Source organism: Camelus ferus, chromosome 8 (assembly GCF_009834535.1).
Source record: "Camelus ferus isolate YT-003-E chromosome 8, BCGSAC_Cfer_1.0, whole genome shotgun sequence".
NCBI classification, from domain to species: domain Eukaryota; kingdom Metazoa; phylum Chordata; class Mammalia; order Artiodactyla; family Camelidae; genus Camelus; species Camelus ferus.
Window position 1 is genome coordinate 62,197,853 of NC_045703.1, and position 23,559 is coordinate 62,221,411.

At 39.2% G+C, this 23,559-nt stretch overlaps 2 protein-coding genes across 9 annotated transcripts; both read right to left on the reverse strand.

Annotated features, from left to right (window-relative positions):
* Positions 1-293: 293 nt before the first annotated feature.
* Positions 294-10,339, reverse strand: FBXO5 (F-box protein 5). 5 transcript variants are annotated; one of them, XM_032485207.1, is made up of 5 exons: positions 10,136-10,339; positions 3,951-4,668; positions 2,662-2,752; positions 1,550-1,732; positions 294-613 (listed from the first exon to the last, which is right to left on the reverse strand). In XM_032485207.1, the coding sequence occupies exons 1-5, from the start codon at positions 10,308-10,310 to the stop codon at positions 362-364; spliced, it is 1,419 nt and encodes a 472-aa protein (XP_032341098.1). In that variant the 5' UTR covers positions 10,311-10,339; the 3' UTR covers positions 294-361. The 5 variants fall into 5 exon arrangements, with proteins under 5 accessions (XP_032341098.1, XP_032341099.1, XP_032341101.1 ...); XM_032485208.1 differs by having other exon boundaries at positions 9,824-10,275; XM_032485210.1 differs by lacking the exon at positions 10,136-10,339 and adding an exon at positions 9,820-9,838.
* Positions 10,340-14,865: 4,526 nt separating this feature from the next.
* Positions 14,866-23,500, reverse strand: MTRF1L (mitochondrial translational release factor 1 like). Of its 4 annotated transcripts, none has more exons than XM_032485212.1 (7): positions 23,179-23,493; positions 21,512-21,591; positions 19,651-19,834; positions 18,986-19,149; positions 17,329-17,446; positions 16,033-16,175; positions 14,866-15,253 (listed from the first exon to the last, which is right to left on the reverse strand). In XM_032485212.1, the coding sequence occupies exons 1-7, from the start codon at positions 23,435-23,437 to the stop codon at positions 15,053-15,055; spliced, it is 1,149 nt and encodes a 382-aa protein (XP_032341103.1). In that variant the 5' UTR covers positions 23,438-23,493; the 3' UTR covers positions 14,866-15,052. The 4 variants fall into 4 exon arrangements, 3 of the variants coding, with proteins under 3 accessions (XP_032341103.1, XP_006185528.2, XP_014415440.2); XM_006185466.3 differs by having other exon boundaries at positions 16,039-16,175; positions 23,179-23,490; XR_001366127.2 differs by lacking the exons at positions 14,866-15,253; positions 16,033-16,175; positions 17,329-17,446; positions 18,986-19,149 and adding an exon at positions 19,982-20,131 and having other exon boundaries at positions 19,694-19,834; positions 23,179-23,500.
* Positions 23,501-23,559: the final 59 nt, after the last annotated feature.

A 23,559-nucleotide genomic window follows, 5' to 3' on the forward strand; every position in this document is an offset into this window, starting at 1 on the left:
GGTAACCAAGAGTTATATTTAAGACTGTCAAGGTAAAATTACATGGCTTTCCTTTACCATAAAATTGAATCAATTTTATTTTACCTCTGAATCACAATCATCAGATAACTAGTTTCCCTTTTTCTTAAAATATTTAAATTTTCTGGTTTATATTGAGAGTTTTAAACTTTTTCACATTAAATTGTAAAATATTTTAAGAGGTGTACATCCTCTTTGCTCACTGGGCAAAAAAATCCCATGTACATTGATTTCAACATAAAATTGAAAATCACAAGACATTTATTTTTTTTATGTTTTAAATTAAAATCTAACATTTTTCTAACTAACCTTCATGATCAGTTACAATTGATTTCATAAGAGATCACAATCTTCGTAAATTCTTCTTGCTTTTCTTAGTGCCAGGTAGAGGACCCATTTTATAACTGGCTTTTAGGGGCTTGCCATTTGAACAGTCTTTGGTGGTGTGATAATTACATAGGCACCTTGTACAATAATCAAATCCACAGCCTTCCCGTTTACAGGTTGCCCGTTGTAAATAGCAATCATATTTTGCAGGTGAATTACAGCGAACACAGGCTTTGAGGCTTTCGTTCTTTTTCAAAGTCTTGGCAACCTGGAAAGAAAAAAAATCCATAAACAGATTTTAGTAAGGACTGAATGTAACTTAGTAAAAACAAGGGCACCTCTACCCCAATACATGTGTAAAGCACCAATGTCACACACAACTCCCGCCCTTAAGCTTACTGTTCAAAGAGTGAGAGTTATTACTTGTCAATTGGTCCAGTGGCCATTTCCTAATGCTACAAAATGCTCTTTTATTCATGAATGCTACTCACACATCATTACCTAACTTAAATGCCACCTTTTCTGTGAGGTCTTCCTGGTGTCACTCAGGAGTTGGTTACTCTTTTACCTCTAGTTCTATTTTTTTTAAAGCACCTACCACATTATATGGCATTGATCTTTATGTAGCTGTGAAGGGTACCATGTTTCCGTATCTATGCAGTGCCTGATAAAATGCTCAATAAGTGTTTTTGAATAACTACGTGTTCTGTTAGTTATATCAGGAACATTTAAGACAGAAAACTAAATTTTATTATATATTATATAAGACAGTGAACATTTTATTTCAAAACATGCAGATGGTGGTTTTTAAAATTAAGCTTGCAAAATTATTCACGTGTGAGTAGAATACACATTACTCAATGATTTAAAAGTATACTTGGAGGTCCTCAGTTTCTGAAAGTTGGCCTCTTCCTGCTTAGCCCTGCTCCTCAGTTATTTAGGGCAGTAATTGTGAAATGCAATATTGAAAAGTTTTATAAGAAACTTCAAAATCAAGGTTTTCCTTATCTTCTTAGTGCTTCCAAATCAGATCTCAACACCACTGAACTATCATAAACAATGACAAATTATATGTATTATTTTGGCATAAAAAGACATCTGTGTACTTTCCTAATTTGATTAATTGAATTATAAATGGTTTTCATACTCTACACCCTTTTAATAAATGCTCCATATGTTTCTAATTTATTAAACAAATAATTACCTCAGAGAATTCACTGTGTCGACTATAAGTAGAACCTTTCTGATCACCTGGATCAGGTAACTTGGTTCGAGCATCTTTTTTGGGGAGAGTCTGGGTTGCTGATTTTTGCACAGACGCTAATGCAGTTCTGAATAAAACATATTCTCTGGTTGAAGCATGTGGTGAAAACTTAATGTTCTTTTCCTAATTAAAAAAAAAAAGTTTTAATAGGACTAAAAAACATTCTCTCGTATTCTCATCAAGCAGGCATTTTTATGTCTGTGCATGTAAAAAAGGACAAATGAGAATAAAAAGGATTTATTCTTGCATCCGATTTACTTGCACATGGTTAAGCACAGCCACACACAACTATTCAGACATTTAAAGCCTAACAACGAAGTTATTGAGAGAAACTGCAAATCAGAAATTGACAAAGTACTTTACATGTTTAGTATCTAGCACTTAATACATGATTTATAAAGCACTACTGCCAGGACAAAAGGTCATTCTTCCAGGCCACCAGCAGATGGCAACAGTCATGTTTAAGTGTCATCTCAGTGTTATGAATGGATTCAAAACAATCTTTTAAGATTAGAAAAATTTCCATAACACCAGTTTATAAATAAAGACACTGAACTTGGAGAATTTAAGCAATGTTTGTCTAAGTTACAGGGCTAGTAAGTAGCAGCACCAAAATTTGGACCTAAGTATGCCAACTCCTGGGCCTGAAAATTTTAATCATGTATTGATCTTTATTCTCAGAACTATCTCCAAAGTTACTATTTTGGAAAGTAAATCAATCCCCTTCCTACATTAAGAATCTTCAATATGTAGGTAACTTACTGAATACTTGTTAACAGAAAAATACAAATGGTAACCAAGACTGGCTAACGGTCAACCCTCACCATCTGAGACCTGAGTAATTTTCCCTTTACTTTTGGACATTTCATTTCTATGGAGAACCTAAGAAATAAACGACTGGGGTGGGATCTCATCCCCTTTATCTTTGAATTTTTTAATGAGTTATGATATAAAGGATTTCCGTATCATTTGTTATCTTTACTATTTTCCTCTCTTTCTAAAGGTAATAAGCACTGCTATATATTAAAATTACAACAACTGCCAAGACTTACAGTAATTCTTTGTATTGCTTTATTGTACAATTGCAATGCCCCCTTATCATCTTCTAGAATCTTCTTCCAAGTTGTGCTCACCTTAGACACACTGGAAAAGTAAATTATAAAGGAAACAATTAGAGCATCACAAAGAGCTAAGATGAATATATTACAGGAACAATGACAGTGCAAAAGAGAAATTTCTATTAGCTGTGCTATACATTAGAATTGACTGAGGCATTCATTAAGATTTAAGGATGCCCCATGGATAGTCACTTGGGTTTAATTAACAAAAATGGGGGCCAGGGCTCTGGATTTTTTTGAAAGCTCACTATCAAGTAATTCCAAGTGCGTCCAGGCTTAAGAACCACTGCTTCGTACTTCATTTTTTCACAATATCCACAAGTATTACATAAGCAGCCCCATTGTATATATGGCACCATCTTGGCTATTTGGTAATGTTATAGACAAATTTCAAAGAACTTGAGAATAAACTGCTGTTAATAGAAATCAATTAAAAAAATCCATTTTGTTAACTAAAATGTTGTGATGTTGATTATCCCTCAAGAAGCTAGCCGATAATAAAAATCAATACTTATGTCTGTTTTGCTTCAGCTATACTTCATGAACCAGTGTAAAGTAACACAAAGAGTACCTCTAAAAATTTTTTTTCAAAAAGCCAAAAATGAACTCAGTTGAGCTGGAGGCAATCTAATCCAACAGTCTTTATAAACATCTTAATTCTCAGTTACCTCAGCCTAACAGATTTTCTCTAGTGGAACAAGGAAGAAAGGGTAGTTTAACAGAAGGTTTCTAAGAAACAGTCATAATCAGATCCATTTGTGGGTTTCCATATTTTCATCACTGTCCAATTTAGGAGCCCTACATTGAAAATGGCCTAAGAAGAACAGAAATTATTTCACTTTCAAGTGGGACAAAAATCATAATTCTTATTGGACCTGTACATTAGACCTAGGCTGTTGTTTACAAGGTAAGCCCAAAAGATGTAGCTTATCTATTAGCAATTTCAGAACAACAACAAAAAAAACCAAAAGATCCCAATCTAACAGAAAGTTTTCTAACACAGCATAAATATGAAATTTGAAAGAACTGGATTAAATCATACTTTCATTCTTTCATCTTAGTGTTACACAGGCAGTAAAATACTAGCAACCAGACAAAAGTTGCTACCTCAATTATACAGCACAAGACTACCTACTAAGTCTTGGCATGAGCTGGTGGTACTGAGCCATCTAACAAAAATGTTCAATGGATTATACTAATACACTCAGAGCAACGATACTTACTTGATTAAGTCCATATCACTGAGCTGTGTTAAAATATTTGCTAAGAGATGTCTGAGTCCCCTTCGAAAGAGTTCACTGAGAATATCTACACATTCTAGGCCCATTTTCCTGCCAATTATATTCTGTAATCTGAAATTTCCACTGGATATAAATTCTTTCAGCTTCTCCCGGTCTATTTTAGGATTTCGCTTAGAATTTTTTTTTAATGTTGAACAAACCACTTTTGCAAAATGAAGAGCGGGCAGCAAGTTTTTGTTGGGATAGTGGTCTGGGCTTTGCGTCTGTGGCAGGCAAGACTGCGGACTGTCACTGAAATTTTCCACCAGGGGAAGGCTACTGTCTTCATGTTCACTGAGGCCACTTTGTTGTGAAAATGAAGAGTAGCCACTGTCTTCATAAGGGCCACCGGTCTCTAGTTCTTCTGCGTCATTTGAACTATTAAGTGTCTGTTGCACATGCTGATTTTCCTTATTATGCAAGGGCTTGTTTTCAGTTTCAAGTTCTACAATCCTGGGGCTCACAATTGGTGACCCAATATCTGATAACCTTTCATAGTCTTTAGTGCGGCCTTTGTAAGAATCTTCCAAATATGCAGGAGTGCAGGAACCTTGTCTTCGACTGTCATCAGGTTTTACAGGTTTAACTTCAGAATGAACACGGTTATAATTAAAATCACACTTCATCTTAACAGAGAGAGTAGAACTTTCTTCTTTACAACCTACAAAAAGAACATGACATTATTTATCGCCTAATGGCAAAATTTCAACATATCTCTACTTCTTAAAGTTTGGGACATAGAGACTTAGTTTGCATTCTCTCAGCACGTGTATTGCCCATGTAGCTGTGAAATTATTCAAGTTTAATTATTGACATGAAACAATAATACGAGAAAATATTACTAAAGTCTTGTAAGTATATACATCTTCTTAAAGGGGCACTTCAGAACAGTTTGCTTTTAAATCTATGTAACATCTGACTTTTAAAGTCTACATCTGATTAAGCAGAAAATAGTGACAAAAGGGACTATTTAATAAATAGCTGTGCTTATGGGACAAATAAGGAAATGTGATACATCTAGAATGGGGTCTGAGGTAAAAGATACAGTGATCAAATACTTCTAGAAATATATTTAAAACAATGGAGGGGAATGTATAAGGGTCAAAACAATTTTGATAAAAATAACAAAAAATCATACATTTAAACATTAGCAATTATTATAAGCCTCACAATAATTAATCAAGAAATCTACAGGTAGTTTGGAGAAAGGACAGGAAAGGCGGTAAGTTTAATCATCCATAAGTTAACCAAACTACTGACATTTTGGCCCAGACTATTCTGTTGTTGGGAGCTGTCCTGTGCACTGTAGGATGTTTAGCAACTTTTACCCATTTGATGCCATGAGCAGCTGCTACTCCCTAGGCAGGAAAATAAAAAAAAAAATGTCTCCAGTTACTACTTATTGCCAAATGTTGGCAGTTGGAGGAAGGCAGAAGAAACAAAATTCTCCCCATTCCTCAGTTGAGAACAACAGCTTTGAAGGATGTTTAGGATTTTGTCAGGACATAGAGGCTGGGAAGGGGCATTCATTTTGAAAGATAATGTGAACACAGGCATAGTTCTGGGACAGAAGATAGTAGATGAGTTCATAAAAACTGCTTAGCATTTTTGAAGGCAGAGTATACAGATGGTATGTACTTCAAATGTACCCCATCTACTATACCTCCTGCAAACCAATCATATGTAGGTAACAATTTACCCTGTAAGTAAATGTATGTACACGCAGCACATTTAGTCCATACTAAATACTGGTAATCTTTTCATATTAACTTTACTGGTTTTACTTAGAGCAGAAACTTTAAGTCAAAGTACTAAAGAACATCTTAATAGAAAAGAATCCTAGTTCCAAATGTCTAGCACAGTGAAAGACACATGGTATGTGCTCTAGGACCCAATAAACCTTGAACTGACCCTAAAGATTAAATTTAAACTAAGAGTTCAGGGGCATAAAGTAATTAACCCCCAAATTAACCCTAACTCTAGAACAAATTATTCTGAGTGGTTCTCTTTTACTCCCAAGAAGGGTAAAAAAATTCGAAGATATTTTAATTTTTGCCTTAAGAATTACATATGATTTACACAGGACCGAATTTTATGTGAGAGGATTATAAAGAAGCCACCTACAAAGACACACCTTTTCTTTTGTTTGGCTGCCTAAAGGGAAGAGACCTGAAACCGTATTTCAGAAACCCAATTCTTTTCAAAGTCATTCTTCCTCTGCTGTCTTTAGAACTCAGTTACTGGGAGACTATCCTATAGATCTTCTTTCATTCCACATTATTCTTTGAATATGGACAGTTCTTTAAATTTAGAGCTAGTAATGATTCAACTACCCCTTACAATTGTTTAAGTGTTAACAATTTCCAGTTTGTTTCCAAACACTTGGTTCTCACAACCTTATAAGGGAGAATGGAGAGGCACTATTATTTACAAATGAGAACACTGAAACTTATCTAAGTAACTTGCACAGGATTTGACAGGTAGTTAAGAGGGCATGGTTATTCTTCTGGACTGTAAATTCAGTATTCCTTCCACTATCTCACCTGGGAAGTGAGATAAAGAACATTAAAAAAAAGTATAAAAAAACAGACTTCCAGACTTCCGGTTATAATCTAATAGTACATTATTTATGTTGTTGCTCAAAATGTCCCAACGTTTGCCATTGTAAGTCCATGTTCACTTGACATTCCTTACTTTTTGGCACTAAACAAGAAGGTCAGGCTCATCTTGTTTTTCCCTCGTTCCAGCCATAGAATCAGTTATTTCTCCAAGGAACTCTGGTTCCTTTCACTAGTTCCGAAATCTGCATGCTGGTTGTAGATTTAAAGTGTGAAGTTATGTAACATTCTTTTAAAAATCTCCATGTAAAATTTCCACCTTTTAATATAAAAGGAGGCTGAAAGCAGACTATAAAAAGCTGATTCCATATCTTCTAAGTAGTTCAGTGCTTCCCCACCACCAACCCAAATGCCCCTAAACAATTTGGAAAATATAATTCATCTGATGCTATTCTGGAAGGGAAAAAGAGTATTACATGGTTCTGTGACTTCTTGAATCAGATAGATGAGGGTTGAGTCTAGTTTTGCCACTTCATTCATTTATCCAATGCCTACTTAATGACAGCATGTGGAGAGGGAAAGAAACCAGTCAGGGAAGATCTTCTGGAGGTGACATTCTGAAATCTGAAAGCCTTGTCAAAATTCAGACAGAGGTGGACCTGGATGCAAGGACAAGTGCAGAGCTTTCAAGAAGAGGATGGCTTGCAGGGCTGCAACTTAGCAAGCTAGGGGAAGAATTGATTGAAAATTAAGGCTGGAGAGATATAGAATGCTCTGTAGAATTTTTAAGGTAGATGGATTTTATTTATCGTGTAATAAAGAGACTTTGAGGGGTTCTAAATAGAGACATTTGGTTTACATTAAAAAAAAAAATGATTGGCAGTTGTGGAGAATGAATTATAGGAAGGTACGAGTGGAAGCAGGGAGACTAGTTAGAAGAGCTTATCACAGGCGTCCAGAATGTAAGGCACCTGAGACTAGGATAACCACAGTGGAAACGAGGGTAACTGGATAGATCTGAGATATTTTTAGAAGGGTAAAGTCAACAGAGGTTGGAGACATACTGTATTCGTTGTGGATGATGAAAGAAAGTGGAGTAAACAATTCCCTGGTGTTTAAATCTTGAGCATCTAAGGTTTCAAAAACAAAACAAAACAAAACAAAACACTGAGCAAGTAAACTCTTAAAGCCTGTTTCCTCATTTATAAAATGTGGTAAAACAAAAATGGACTAAATGCATGGCAGAGCCTCTGTCACATATGGTTCAATAAATACAATCCATTTTCACATTATTTTTTAAAGCCAAATCCCTTCATATTCTTTATGATGCAAATCATGAACATTTTAAAGGTAGCAAAATACACTCTGCACAGACCATGCATTTCAGAGAATTAAATATTTTTCCTGGGAATCATATCCAACTTCAAATGAAAATCCTTGCTCAGTCTTTTGACTAGCTTTGTGATCTAGACCATTCAATTACTCTTTCACTTTTTCTGAAATGGAGATACTAATATCTACCTCGTGGAGCTGGTAGACTCAGCACTACATTTCTTAAAACTCTTATTTACTGACTCAATAGTCCAATCATGAAAAACTGTATTATAGTTCACTGTACTTAACCTATTTAACTTTCCAATATAGATCTGACACTTCATATTAAAATATCAGAGTTAACTAGACTACAGTGTTTAAAATTAAAAATCTTCACAGCTATTCCAATACTAAATAATTAAGTTCCACAATCTCCAGTACCTGCAAGATAACCAGCATGTGCCCAACGTGAGAGCCATGGCTATTCCTTAAGAATTTCAGAGAGCCCCAAGGCTTGCCGCCATAAACTGCAAATCAGCCATAATCCCTAAGAGAAAATCTTAGAAAAGACTACTTTCAGAAGCATTTGAATATAATACATTTTTTCATTTCATTTCCTCAAACTTGTAAACAGGGAAAAAAAAATCCAGAGGGACAGTAAATATTCTCTTGAAGGTCTTGAGGAGCAAGGTAGTAAAGACAACTGGAATTAAGCAATCAAAAAATATCCGTTCTTAAAGCCACCAATCTCTAGAACTTCACAGGGAGATTTAAGATCCAGGGTCTTCTACAAATAGACTTAACCTGTTAAAATTGTTTTTTGAGTTTTCTAAATTCCTTTCCTTAAAATAAGGGGCGTCTTTCAGTGATTACCAAATATCACAATATCAAGTTGCTAATTTTCAAAATTTTGGGTAATTTCTGAGGTAAAATGAATGCATCTGAATCTCTTTTAGAGATAGCAACAAAGGGGATAAAAGTAAGCGTTTATTTGAGTGCCTTCCATCCAGGAGTTGGAATAAAAGACTAGCTTTTCAGGAGCACAGGAAAAAAAAACCCCAAAACAAAAAAAGAATTCTTCAATTCTCAAATCTTCTTCCCAAGTTCTTCAAAATCGACTACGTTTGGATAAATCCATGGTTTTGTATTAAAAAGTGCATTCTTTTCCCCCTCTCTCCTTTTGACTCCAGGCCTTGAGACTTGAGTCACTGGGTAATAGGGGAAAAAGGAGAAATTGAACGTTTTTGTTTGGACATCCCAACAGGGCCCAGTCCGATGAGGGGGGTCCCTCCAATTGGCGGGAGTGGGTTGAGGGGAGACCCTGGAAATCCTGAGGGGTCGGAAGGGGGCCCTTCAGGGCGCGGGCCTGGAGGAGGCGGGAGATAACCGCGAGCACGATCTCCCGCGCCCGCCAGGAAGACTGAGGTGGTGAAAACCCGGGGGGACTGACATCGGACCTGAGGTTCGGGACAGACATGGAACAGGGGCGCAAGAAGTGCGCATCGGGACCCTGGCCGATCCTGGGGGCCCCCGCTCGTGGGCCTGTCAGAGAAGCAGCCCGGGGTGGGGTGGGGGAGGGGAAGGGGCATTTGGCGCCCAGGCCGGCGGGGTGGAGATAGATTGCCCTTCCCCGCGAAAAAGGGCAACTCGGGAGGCCCTCACCTGCACCTCCCCGGGTACTGGCGCCCAGGTTCGGCGTGCACGGCGGGACCCCGGCCCGCCATCCAACCTCTGCACCCCTGCTCCCCCTCCCCGGACCCCAGCCATCGTTCCCCCGGTCCCGGGGCCCGCCGGGGCCCGCCGGGGCCCGCCCGAGGCCCAGCGAGGGGCCGCACGCGCAGCCTCGGAAGGGTGTCGGGCCCGGGTCGCGGTCCCCCCTGTCCCCCTGCACCGGGCACCCCTCCGGGAACGCGAGCCCCGCTCGCGCCCTCTCCTCTCACCCACCGTCCGAGGGGCGAGGGAGCCCGGCGGCTGTCAGGGCGCCGTAGCTGCAGCGGCAGGAACCGGAGGGCGGCCGTGGGGAGCAGCTGCAGGGGCGCCGGCTCATGCCAGGACAAGTGGAGTCCGCCTCAGGTGAGGGAACTGCCACCGCGACGTAAGACGGGGCGGCCAGCTTCTCAGAGCTCTAGCTTCTAAAAGGCGCCAGCTGGTACTTTTAAAATCTTTGAATTTGGTGCCCAAATCCGCACGGCCCAATGGGGTGCGCCGCTTGCACGCGCGCTCCAATGGGAAGGCGGTGGGAGGGGGTGCCCTCACCCAGGTCCAATAGGAGAGTGCCGAGGCGGGGCCGAGCCGCGAGGCCCAACCTCCTTCCTCTTCGCCGGCTCCGCGCGTCCGGAAGGATGCGGAGGCCGGGGGCGGGGCCGGGGCGGGGCCTCCGAGCGCGGGGAGGCCGCGGCCCGGCTGCACGTGGAGAGAGCCTACCACGCATGCGTGCCCCCGCCACGCTTCCCTCCGCTGTCTGGGGAGCCGGCCTCCTGCGGGTCCAGATTTCATCCTGAAGGCTTCTGTCTGAAGATCTCCGATGGGTACAGAGGGTAGCCGACTTTCTCCGGTCATCTCACAAGCGGGAGTTTGGTGAGCGGCGACTCTGCCCGTCCGGGAATGCAGACTTTCCGGAAGACGAGCCCTCCCCCAAGCCCGGCTTTGCCCGCCTCTCTAGCATTTACGCGCGCTCCTCTCTCCCTCCTGGTTTCGCCCCTTCCCCTGCTCTGTCTTCTGCGCAGGCGCTGTGGCGGGCGGCGGGCCTACACTTGGCGGGTTGGCGCTTGCGCGCTGGGGTCCCCCGCGTTTCTCTGGGGGAGCGGAGAGCGGCGGGCCGCGGTGGGTGGGGCCGCGTCCCTCCCAGCGCGGAGCTGGTCCAGCCCCCCTGATGGCGGGAGACCTGGAGTCGCGTCTCCCGGAGGCCTTCCAGCGGTGATGAGCTGAGACAGTCACTTCTTTCTTGTAAGAGTGTTTGTATTTTCAACCACCTCTCCCCAGCCACCAGTGCTTTGTTACGGAAGTTAAGCTTATTAAATTTGTATCTACTCTCCCGGGTTTCGTTTCTTTTCGTTAAAGGCCAAGCGCACTCAAGTAGTCCTGCTTCTGAATGAATGAATGAATCATCCTGCCCTGGGAGTTCCAATTCTCACACCCTGGGACCGAAGGCTCCTGGTCGTGGTTTTCTAGTGGTGGAGGAATGGGTGAAAGTATTAATTGTTAAGTCTTTGATGACAAGTTGTACCGTATTATTAGTCATGCTGAACTTTTTACTCTTTGAATGTGTACTAAAGTGACAGTGCATCAACGCTCTGAAGCCATAGGACATAAGCTCTCAAAAGTCTAAATCCCAGTCTTTTGTAGTTTTCCCGTTCTTTTGCTCTTCTGCAGCCTCAGGGAGCGTTAATACTTGGCTTGTGGTAAGCGCTTAGTTAAATTGTTGGCAAGTCCTGTGTGAAGCAGGGCCGGCATCAGGATGAGTCACGTAGGTGCTGAGTGGATCCTGTCTTTACTATGTAAAGTTTTTGATAGTTAAGCATGGTTTTCTGCATTAAATTTTTATTTTTTAGAATGTTGCATTAGTACTTTCCTGGATTGCTGAACTATTTGGCATCCTCAGTTTTGCATCTGAGTCATATGTCTCTCACCTCAGCCTGGCCTGGTACTAGGTCCTGGAGACAGGGTTGAAAAGACAAAAGTCTTGTCCTTCAGGGAGTTTACATTCTAATTGGAAAGAAATTGGCAATGAACAATTTCAATAAATGAAAGAGGGATATAAAACAACGTCAGCGGGTAGAGAATGGGCATAGTTCGGGTGGTCAGGAAGTTTTCTGAGGCTTTGGACCAAAATCGGGAAGTTGAGCTGGCAATACAAAGTCTGCCTAATAGGCAGAGGAAAGAGACTGAATGTGCTTGGCTTGTTACAGAATGACGAAAAGTAGGAGATGAGGTCAGAGAAGTGGAAGCCAGATACATGTGGAGTTTAGAGTTTCTTCTCTAGCAGTGGGTAGCTGCTGGAGGGATTTTAGCAAGGGAGTGATTTGTTGAATGAATATTAAAACTATGGTAGCTTTTTTTTAATCTACTAGGCACTTTTTAAATGTTAGCCTTTAACTCTCACAATAACCCTAGAATTTTCAATTTTTGGATTGTGCTTAAAGTACATCCCCACAGAACCACACAGCTAGTAAGCAAAAATTCCATCCCCATTGTCTGGGATAAATCCATGTATTTTCCTCTGTGTTATACTGAGGAGTAATACTTGTCAGAGGCCTGATTGTTTTCAGTACGTTTTCACATTACTTCCCCATTTGACCGTAGAGATCATCTTTACTCCTTTTATTTTTAGGTGCAGACAAATATATGATGGGGGTGGGGTGGAGCGGTTCTCATTAAATTAGTTGAGCACTTGAACTATAACCTTTGAATCTTAACCACAGCTTAAAAGGTATTCTCCAGCCATTATTTTTTAAATTTATTTTCAGAAAAAAGGCTAAGATTTAGTAAAATTAAAATTACTATGGTAATATAATATAAAGAGTGAAGCTGGAATAGTTTGAGTCTTTTTTCTTTTTGTTTATTAAGTTACTTAATAATTGATTTTAATTGTTAGAGCTTTAATTATGTTGAAATATCCTTAACTGACAATTAACTTTTTCAGTAGGTTCACAAGCACCTGTTAGTTTCAGTTTTAGTGAGAAATTTAGAAAGGGTTATTCTGAATTTTAACAGATGTCATCAGATGTATGTACCTCTTTCTGCAAATCAGTATCAGTCAGAACTATTGAGTTTTTAGTGCAAAATGACGTGCAGAGAGAAGTGCCCTGATTCTTTCAGCAAATCCTTATTGTAGACTGACAGCATGCAAGACATCGTGGAGTGTCTGGAAATGTTCTAATGGACAGGAGGTTTGAGAATTGATAGAAGATTCTTCATGATTACCGCTCTGACATTTTCTTTTTCCTTGGGACAGGGTGTGGAGGAGTGGAGGATGGGGGATAAGTAAACTTACTGGCTCTCACAGAATGAAATCTAACATTACAGACTCTACACAATCCCAATCTAACTTTTCTAGTTATTACCGATTAGAAGAGGTAAAGAGAAATGAAATAATAGTATATTGTAATATTTAATAACCTGTAGATACGTCCCTTTCATTCAAAAAGGAAACCAAAAGATCCAGGGGGAAAGTGATAAACCTGGCAGACACAAGCTTGCATCAGGCCTTATGCAGATAGTATTATGGAATGAACATATCTTGCTGTAGTCGTGAGTCACATAGGTCACTAAAAGTTGAATTCATCAACTGTTTGCTTGAAGGTAGAATGCCTTTTATGAGCAGAACATTATAGAGAAGAGGGATACTCTTCAAATTAAAATTCTCTGATGTGTGTGATAACCTTTGGCCAGCTTAAATTCTAAACTGCCTTTAATGCTTTTTCTACACCTCCCTTTTAGAATAAGGTAAAAAATTTCCAGCATAAAATTATGCTAAAATTTAGCACATGCTGGGGCTTGAAAGGAAATCTGGCTAATAAATGTTAACTTAGTAAAGAGGAAACAATTACCTGAAAATAATATAGTTTTAAATTTATGTAGTACATATGGTCATAAAAATTCAGACTACTGTTGATTCTAACAAATATGGAAAAATGTGCAATTTTGAGAGTTAACTAAATGTCTCCCAGTCCTCTAACATTTAAATCATATAACCTTAATAGTAAAATTGCATTTGTTTCTCTGGAAATCCCACCTTGTTGTAAATAATTAAGTAGAATAGTGTCCTTATTTTTTTTAAATACGAGCTGAAATATTTAAAGGTGAAGTATAACACGTTTGTAACTTCTAACACCAAGCAAATACGAAAACATCTCTTGAAACTAGACGAGTATGAGTGTTTGTGCCAGTTAGTGATTTATTGCCTTACTTTGTGATATTGGAGCTGGACCTATAAACATTTCTCCTTTGCCAGCTGGTACCATATTAAGCTTTGTCAGTAGGGGATGACAGACAGACAGTGCAGGAGGAAGGGGCTTCTCTTGTTTCCAGTGTGCTGCTATGCACACCTGCCAGGGGTGCTCTCGGACACTATGGTGGTGAATTTTATGCATCAACTTGGCTGGGCCACAGGGTACCTAGATACTCAGTCAACATTCCTCTGGGTGTTTTGGATGATATTAACATTTTCATCAGTGAATTTCTGAGTAAATCACAATGCCCTCCATAATATGGAATTGCCTCATCCAATCCGTTGAAGACCTGAAAAAGGGCAAAAAAGACTGGTCTTCCCCAAGCAAGAGAGGATTCTCCAGCAGACTGCTTTTGGGCCGGAACTGCAGCACCAGCTTTCCTGGGTCTCCAGCCTGCTGGTCCACCCGGCAGATCAGACTTGCCAGCCTCCATAATTGTGAGCCAGTTCCTCAGTAAAGCTCTTTCTGTACATATCCGCATCCTTCTAGCCTCCAGGTTCCAGGAGAAGCCTGACTAACGCAGATGCAAGGTGGTGCTTACCCTCCAGCAAGTTTTGCTAACACCCTGGGGGGAGACTTACTGCTTACCATTCCCTGCAGGTCTGAGGTACTGCTTGAGGTCTGATCCCCCACTCTGGCCCAGGGCAACCCAGGGAACTTCTCTGCCGAAGTCACACTCTCCATAGGCCTGACTCTCGCTCTGGGAGAAGGGATGCCCTTTCCAAGGGGGTGTTCTTTCCTTGGGGAAGCACTCTGTCCTAGAGTGGTAATCTTTTATCCCCTAACAACTTATCCTATCATCAGTTAAATATCCTTTATACCAAAATTATCCTTGTTCAAATTAAAGGTAGGTTTCTGTCTCCTGACTGGATACAGTAATTAATGTCATATCTCTATTATTTTAAGTTTAAAGTTTTTCTTAAGAGTTAAACCAAATTTTTAATCATCCATTAAACAGTTTACATAAAACAAAGGACTGTTTTTTCCTTTGTCTACTTCTTATAAGGAAGAGTCCAAAATAACACAGAGTCATGATTATATTGTTATGTTTTTTACTAATATATTGAGAGAAGATTTATGTAAATTACCTATGTATTAAAAACACACTGTTACTCCCAACTGTGTTAACACATGTTTTTCAAGAGAATACTGGTATTTCCACAATGTGATTTGCTGTAATAGAATTTTCATAAGCTATACAAGTCCTTAATAACAAATCAACTTACACTTTTTTGGAAATAAGTTCTACTAAAGATTCATAATTAGCATAGTCCTTCAACGACTGTACAAGTTCATCCAGTAGATACTTTCCTTGCATAAAAGTTTCAAGATCATGAAGTGACTTATTTATTCTGTGATCTGTGACCCGGTTCTGTGGAAAATTGTATGTTCTTATTTTCTCTGACCTTCCTTTAGTGCCAATCTATATATTAAAAAAAAAAATGAGATAGTTAAATTTAGGGCAACTAAGCCTACAAATTTAACTTACCTGGAGATTAAGTTCTTAGTGTATAATTTGAAACACAACGTTAAGAACCAAGTTTTAAATATTTTGAACCATTAAATAACTTGGGAATATGATACAGAAAAAAGAATACAGGCTTTAAAGTCACACAGGTTAGAATTTGAATTTTGAATCCTCTCTCTTCAGTAATTTATGACTTCAGGCAATTTATTTCAACTCTAAACTTTAGTTTCCCCATCTGTTAAATACAGACTAATAATACCAACTGCACAGTGATGACGCATACATACAGCCTGGCACACAGATGCTATTCAGATGGTAGCTAAATACATATAGTCTAACTTAATCTGGTCATCATCAGTCATGGTGAAGTGATGCCCTCTGTGTAATAAGGAGTTAACAGAAGGGCCCTGTAATTATAAAAATCAAATGCCAAACAGGAAGAAAGTAAGTTCAGTTTGCTTTCTAGCTTTCTTCCATAATTTTCAAAGGATTCAAAATGAATGGGAACTCCACATACCTTTTTAAAATAACTTGGATGAAAGTCTGAGAAAAACACCTTTGAATATAAAACAGGGCAGAGGTGTAGATTCGTATAAAACAAGTGTGGCCCTCGGTTGGGCCACCTGAATTGCCCTAATTGTGACAGATACACTGAAATAATTTTAACATATATAAAAACTGGGTTCTTTAAAAATATTTTTAACCTTTAAAAGCATTTTTTTTTTTAAACTCACTTTTACCTGAATTTTTCTAGCATTGTATCTTTTAGTTGTTTCTTCTTCTAGATGCAGGCTGTACAGTTTTGCACGTAACTTTTTCATGGCCATCTCTCTATTTTTCAGTTGAGATCTCTCTTGTTGGCATTCAGAAACAATACCTGAATAATGTTATGAGAATTAAAGAGTTTTAATAGAAAAATCTTCATTTATTATCAAGGAATACTCCTTTTCTTTCTCATCCTTTTTCTTCTTCTTTTATAAGGGAAAAAAATAGGACTCTAATATAAAAAAGGAAGATTATAAACCTAACAAATAACTTTTATAGTTATGAGAAAACTGAAAATTTGAGTACTGGCTCAAAGTATTACTGAAGGCATACATACTAAACAATAAGCATTAATCATTTAATATGGGTTGTTTTTTGGTAACTTCAGCTAGCCACCATAATTTTTATTAAAGTAGTAATTAATTATTATACAGACTGAATTATAAAAGTTAATCTTATTACCAGACATAATCACTATTAATATTTTTGAGGATATCCTTCCACTTTTTTCTATTCCTGTTTGTGTTACATGACATCATCTTTAAGTTTAACAAGAGGATTTCCTCATACTGAAAAAGAAAAACTCAACCCAGCATGCCCATCAACCACTATCAGTTAATAGGAATTATGCCTACTTGAGATCATTTATAGTAGGAGATTTCTGTATTCGTTCTAGGTTACTGAGGTTTACTATCCATATGCTCTTTACCACATGTACATCACTACATTAATACTCGTTCTACCTAATAGTATTTTGAAGACTTAACAAATACTTAGCTATAGCTCCACTGCATAACTGTCTGGAATCAGAACCCCTGGGTGTCTGTAAATGGACTTAATGGAAAGGAACTCCTAAAATTACTTGCGAAACTTTGCATATAAGTATGTTTCTGGGTAGCAGATCCAAGCTTTCATTTTCTCAAAGGAATTCATTTCCTCCTCCTTCCAAAAAAGGCTAAGAGCCTGTAGCATTTAGAGCATTTTCTGATAAAGAAGAACCCATAATACTACTTCACTGTGAAGATTTTTTAAATTAATGGTATAGTCACTAACATGGGCATTTCCTGGGGAGATCCCTCCCTCTTCCTAGCTTTGTCATTATCCTGCAGAGTGTCCGCTAAGGGTTCTAGATAAACCAAGTACTGAGTAACAATCCTTGTAGCCTGTATTCCCCTGGTAACTGGGGATCTGTTTTGGTGGAAAATTAATCAAGTCGTTCAGAATTTGATTTCTTAGTGTTTTCTGCTGAAGAGGCAAGTGCATACCTGTTGGAAGATGAACTATCCGGACAGCGCTGTCCGTGGTATTGACGTGCTGCCCTCCGGCTCCACTGGCTCGCTTAGTATCAATTCTCAGATCTTTAGGGTTAATCACCAGATTAATCTATACACAGAAGGAAAAGCTGGGATTTTAAACAATTACATGTATGATCTGTTCAAAGGGCAGAACTAACCATTTATAAATAAAAATACCTGCCATGTAGAGAATTTATACAAGATTTAGAATGTTTAAATTTAAGAATAGTTGGAAGGATACCATTTTTAAAACCTTTCTTTTTGGAAGAGCAGAATAACAAAATATAATACAAAACAAAATCAAGCCCTCCCTAATCCTCAAAAACTGAAATTCTCTCTATATGTCCCTCTTCTTACCAGCTCAGAACTCAGCTACTAATAGAAGTGTGAATGTAACAGCTAAAATGACATTTTGTGGAATATTTCCGAGTTCATAAAGACTTTAGCAGAGGTAAAAAAATGACACTAGCTTAAGAACTATGGGAAGGGTTTATTTTAATTTTAAACAAAGGAGGACTTAAAACATATTTTGAGGCAGAGGAGAGATAAATGGAAATCGCAAAGGCCAAGAAATCAAGGGTGTAGACTCAGTTCATAAATACACTAGGCTCTGACATCAGGATAATGCTCTGTCCTGGAGTCCGAAGCGCTGTATTTAAAAAGCTGTTTCGTGAACATCTGTGGACCACTCTGACAGGTCCACAACCTGGGCAACAGGGATCCCACCATTCAGAGGCCCTCCGTGTCTCATGGCTTCTTATGTTACTAAAAGAACTAAATGAGATGATATATGGACCTCAGTCTCCATCTTTTCCTGAAAACTCCTTTCATCTCCAAGATGCTTAAGCCAAAGTGACTAGTACCTAGCTGTGGCTCCTGCGATCTCTCCTACTTCCTTCTCTCCTTGAACTGTTCTGTTCCGCATCTCTGCTTCACACAAAAATTAGGTCTAAAGAAAGGAACTCCATTAACCCTAGAGAGTCAAACAGGTCTTTTCTCCAAAATTAATAAGCAGAAACCCTCAAATTTCCTTCTCAAATTGGAAAAACAAGTCAGGTATTTCCTATCACTTTTCAGCAAAAGGGACGTAAGCAAAAGAGAACTTCCCAACTAAGTTACCTTACAAATATTATATGCTGAGAATTTATTTGTGAAAATAAAGTATACATACTCATTATGAACACTTAACAATATATTTCCATTTTAATATGATTGCATTATAAAGTAGCAATTCTGTTAAGCAGTCACCCTTTGTTAAAACAGGATTCTCCCTACTAATACCCTGGGAACAAGTCACGTGCAGAAAGTCCTTATAAAGATAATCACTCTTGAACTCTATTTAATACTATGTCTCCTGTAGAGATGGTCTCAGAATACCTACTTTAAGCTTAGTGTTGGGAAAAAATAAATAGACAATCCAAGATTAGATCACTTATATCCTTAATTTTTACCTTCTATCGTTAAAATCATACTCTTTGGACTGAAATATTTGTAAAACCAACTCAAAATATGTGGTGAAGGCCAGATAAAAACAGGAGATACTCAGTTCAGCACAGTGAGTGTATTCTGGGGACAAGGCACTGCCCTGGGCCCAGGATTCCAGGGAGAGGGGACTGCAATGCCTCACCTCCGTGGGTTGGGGTAAGATTGCCACGGTCATGGTGCTAGTGTGGATGCGGCCTTGCTTCTCTGTCTTGGGCACTCTCTGTACTCTGTGCACACCTCCTTCAAATTTCATGTGCTTATAGGCTTCTGAGCCCCCAATGCTGGCAGATGCATGTCTAAGGCCACCTTGAAAACATTGGGAACACCTTGAAACATGTTATTATACCTGCCATTTATAAACAACTGACTATCACTTCTACCATCTTGAAATACATTTCAAAGAGCTTCAAAATAATAAGCGTATCGATTATAAAACATACTGAAAATCTTTAGCACATCTATGATATTCAGTGTTTTAAGACTTGATATATTAATATCTTTACTGCTTATAATTATTACATGTAAAGCATTTTTGTTAAAGTGATTCAATAACACTTCTAAAGCCCTACTTTTAAAAGACCATTAGCCATTCAAAGGTTAGTACTAAATGACTAACATTTTATAGGTCATTTCAAAATTGGTATATTTGCATTCAAAATTATTAAGTAAATAAGCATAAAACTACTTAAGCATCCTTACAAATATATTATAAAGCCTTTCCATGGTCTTTCCAGTCCTTTTCCTAGGATACACAGATAAATTAAATCTATACGTTTCTCGAAACAGAAAATCGAACAGTTTACTGACCTGTTTCACTTGGGAAATATTCCAGGGTTTCAAAATGCCATCTTTTAAATGTGGCGTACTGCTGATACATAGCAAATACCTCTGAAGTAAACAGCATTGCCTCCTGACCCCCAACTCCAGCAGTTACCTCCAGGATCAAGTCACTTTCATCTGCTTCTTCTGAGGGAACCAAAAGTAAGATAATCTGCAAATACAAAAACATCACCCCTCCTATAATTAAGACTTAAAACTTAAACCATATTGCCAGTTAGAGCTGTATAATGCATAACTTCCAAAATATATTACTGTTATAACTGTATTAAAAATGCTGTAAGGTTCAACTAAAACTTACAGGTTTGTTTTCATTTCTTTTTGGTCTTCATGTATACTTTGTATCAGTTCCCTGTTCAGTTAATAATTAAGTGCTTGCTGTGAGTAGGGCGTTATATTGTGTGTAGAATGCAAAAGAAGATTCTAGCTGTGTCCCTTGGAAATGGATAGCCTAGTATGGTGAGAAAAAAAAAAAACACTCAAATTGCATTTGTATTTTTTTGAAGCTTCTATAATATGAAAGACAAACTTGCAACTTTGGAACTGAAGATGGCCTGACAGATGACCTGGTCCAATTCTCTCATTTTACATGTAAAAGAAAATGAGTTGCCAGAAGTTAAATGACTTGTTAAAGAGCCAAACCTTAGTTACTGGCAGAACAGGCACAAGAACTCAGATCCTTGTGCCTACATCAGTCTTCCTCCCATTACAGCAGTATGCTTCACACTTCAGTATGTGCTAATTAAGGAGATACAGAAGAAAGACTTCTTAGACGAGGGAAATTAAGTAAAAAAAGCTGCCAACATTTATTGGTTCTTTAATATTGCCAGGCACTCTGCTAAGCACTTTATGTACTTCAATTCTTAAAATATCTTGGGCAGCTACTACTAACAGCTCCACCTTAGGCTGTGGAAACTAAGTTTAACTAAGTTTAGTTTGGTTGAGTACTCCAGTTGCCCGTATCATACAACTAGAAAATGAAAGAGCTGGAATTTGAACCCAAGTCTACCCGAGTTTTGAAATACCACACTCTGTGTTGGTCAAGAGCGATACTTGTTTTCTTACTTTTCCATCTCTCTAGCCTGTGCCAACAGAATGTGACCATTCAGATCTTGAACTAGCAAATGAGAAAATTTACATCTGTTTGTTAATTACTAGCCAGTGAACAGAAATCGTTAATACGTATGTCCTTCGACTTCACAAAAAAAAAATTAGAAAATGGGTAGAAGACACGAGAATTTTCACTCTATCATGGAACTATTCTCCTAGAGTGGGTGGTGTGGACACTTATTTTTGGTAAGTTCCACACTTTGATTGAGAGACAGCATCTCTAAACTAAGCACCCACTTACAAGGCTCCTTCCTCACCTTACCATGTTCTCACTTCTGTCTCCAGAGGTAACAGCTCTGCTTTACAGAATTAAAGATTGGATCTAATTTCACTATTCTTCATCTAACTCCGTGTGTTCTTCTGCAGTTCTCCTAGGTATGACGCTGAATCAATGCAATTCCATTTTAAAAATCCTGAGGGCCCACGCTAGGCTGGCACTCAAATAGTGTCAGAGGCACAAAGATCAAGAAATGTTCCTGCTGCCTTTCTGGCAAATCCTATTAATATGACATTCATCTTTCTTTCAGAGTTCTATAGTCCTTTTAGTATGTAAAAAAACAGGACCACAGGCAGTATACTTTTTCCTGCGTTAGAAACCAGTTTATAATTATAATACTAGCAAGCTGCTGAATTCTTGACTTGCTTTTATAAACTTCCAGTAAAATCCATTTTTACTAGAAGTAACAGCACGAATGCTTTATGCTTTGCACAAATACTATACCTGATGCTTCAACTGAGCTATTTCTTTTTGACACGAAGTTATTTCATTCTCTGCAAGTTTCCTTAAGTCTTCATTTTCATCTAAGAAAAAAAAGGTAGCAACTTAAGTTTTCCTTAATTAGTGTTAAATTGCTAATAAAATTCAAGGTAATAATTTTTGTTATTATAACTGAAGGAAAAATAACAACTTGGGGGGTAATTTTAGTGGTGTCTGACATATAGTAAGAAGTCAGGATTTGCCAAATTACATTTTCTATTGTTTTTAAGCTGAGATGCATTCTGCCAGCAACAATTTTCTAACATTGTTTACTTCTCTATAATTTGATTTTTAAAATATTTAACCCTTAAATCCACTTGGACTTTAAGCTTGGCTTAAAGTATGAAATCAATTTAATTTTTCCCCAAAATATATTTTTTTCTAATTTTTTTACAACTCTCTGGGCATTTTCCTTTTCTTCTAAATGACTTAATTCAGACTCTCCTTATCTCTTACCTAGACGACTGCATTAGCCTTCTGTTTTCCATGGCATCTTCAGTCTTATTCCAGGATGATTCTAAACTGCGACAAATCAAGGTTCCTAAGCAACAAGGCTATCTCCATCATTCACTCTCCAATCTAAAAGCTTCTGCTGGCTCCTTCTGCCAGCAGGATAAAATCAAACTTTTTAGATTAGTATTTGAGCCCCTTTCAAAATGGTTCCAACCTCCAACTCCCCATAATTCTTCCTTGGTTAACACAGAGTTCAGTGATTAAGAGCTTGGGATGTGAAGTCAGTCCAATCCAAGGTCCATTCCTTACAAGTTGTATAACCCGAGCTGAGTTACTTTACTTTTATGCCTCGGGTTCCTCTTCTGCTGCATGAGGCTAATAGAACCTACCACATGGTTTATTATGTGAACTGGGTGAGTGAATAAAGAAAGCTAGGCAAAGCCTGGAGTGTGGTAAAGGATCAATAAGGGTTAAACTATTACTATATCATCTAACGGTGGGCCTTTATCCCTGTACAGTCTTTCTCAACAAGTTCTCCTTGCTTTCCTAAGTCTTTATTCATATATGTTCTCACTTTCAGCTGTATTATAATTAATTTTATTGCCCCCAATAGATTGTGGCTCTCTCTAGAATGTTGCTACCCAATCTGTGGTCCACACACCTGAAGCTAGGCGTCCCCAGGAGATTGCAGAAATGCAGAATCATGGGCCCCACGCAGATTCAAATGGACACTAATCATCTGTGAAACCTTGTAAAAAATGCGTATTTCTAGATCTCATTTTCTGAGTCTGGGTCTCTTTAGCAGCACCTTTCCTGTCACTTTTGCTGCTGGTTCCCTTACCACGCTTAGAGAAACACTGCTCTTGAACCCGTAATAGGAATAGTGCCTTATTTGTCCCGGATGAGCTAATGATCTGCTATTAAATACGCAACCGATAAAAGTCAACTTAAGTTTTGTAAAAGGGTGCAGAGGGCTGTGTCACGGGAGCACAAGGAGAGGATGGGACCAGGACCCACGTAAGGATGCCTTGACCTCTGATGCAAATCAAAAAGGCCTACAGCTGAATGGACTTCAAACTCGGAGAGAGTGTGGACACCTGACCAGCGGGTTAGTGGAAATGACAAGCGAAGAGTCAAGAATCCGCTCTGAATCCCGTTCTCCTGGGCCTGGCCCTTACCATGAAGCAAGTGCTCGGTCTCCTGCAGCTCCTGCTCCTTCTGGCTCAGAAGTTTGGCCACCGCCACCAGCTCAGTCCCTCTGACCCGCAACTGGGCTTCAGACCCTACCTGGCGCTCGAGAAAGGTCCGCAGGGGCCCGCCGCGGGCGAACAGCTCCTCCACCGGTAGGCTACAGCAGCTTACGTGTCGCCGGGCTGGACCAGCAGCCCGGAGGGCCCAAAAGCCCCGAGCAGCACTCAGCAGAAGCCGGGACCGCATCGCTGAACTCGGACCGCCAAGGCCGAAGCGAGCCGGAAGTTCTGGACAGAGCAAGTCCCGCGATACCGTGCAGTTCTCAAAGAGGGGCGAGACCTAGCCGAGCCCCGCCCACCGCACGCGCA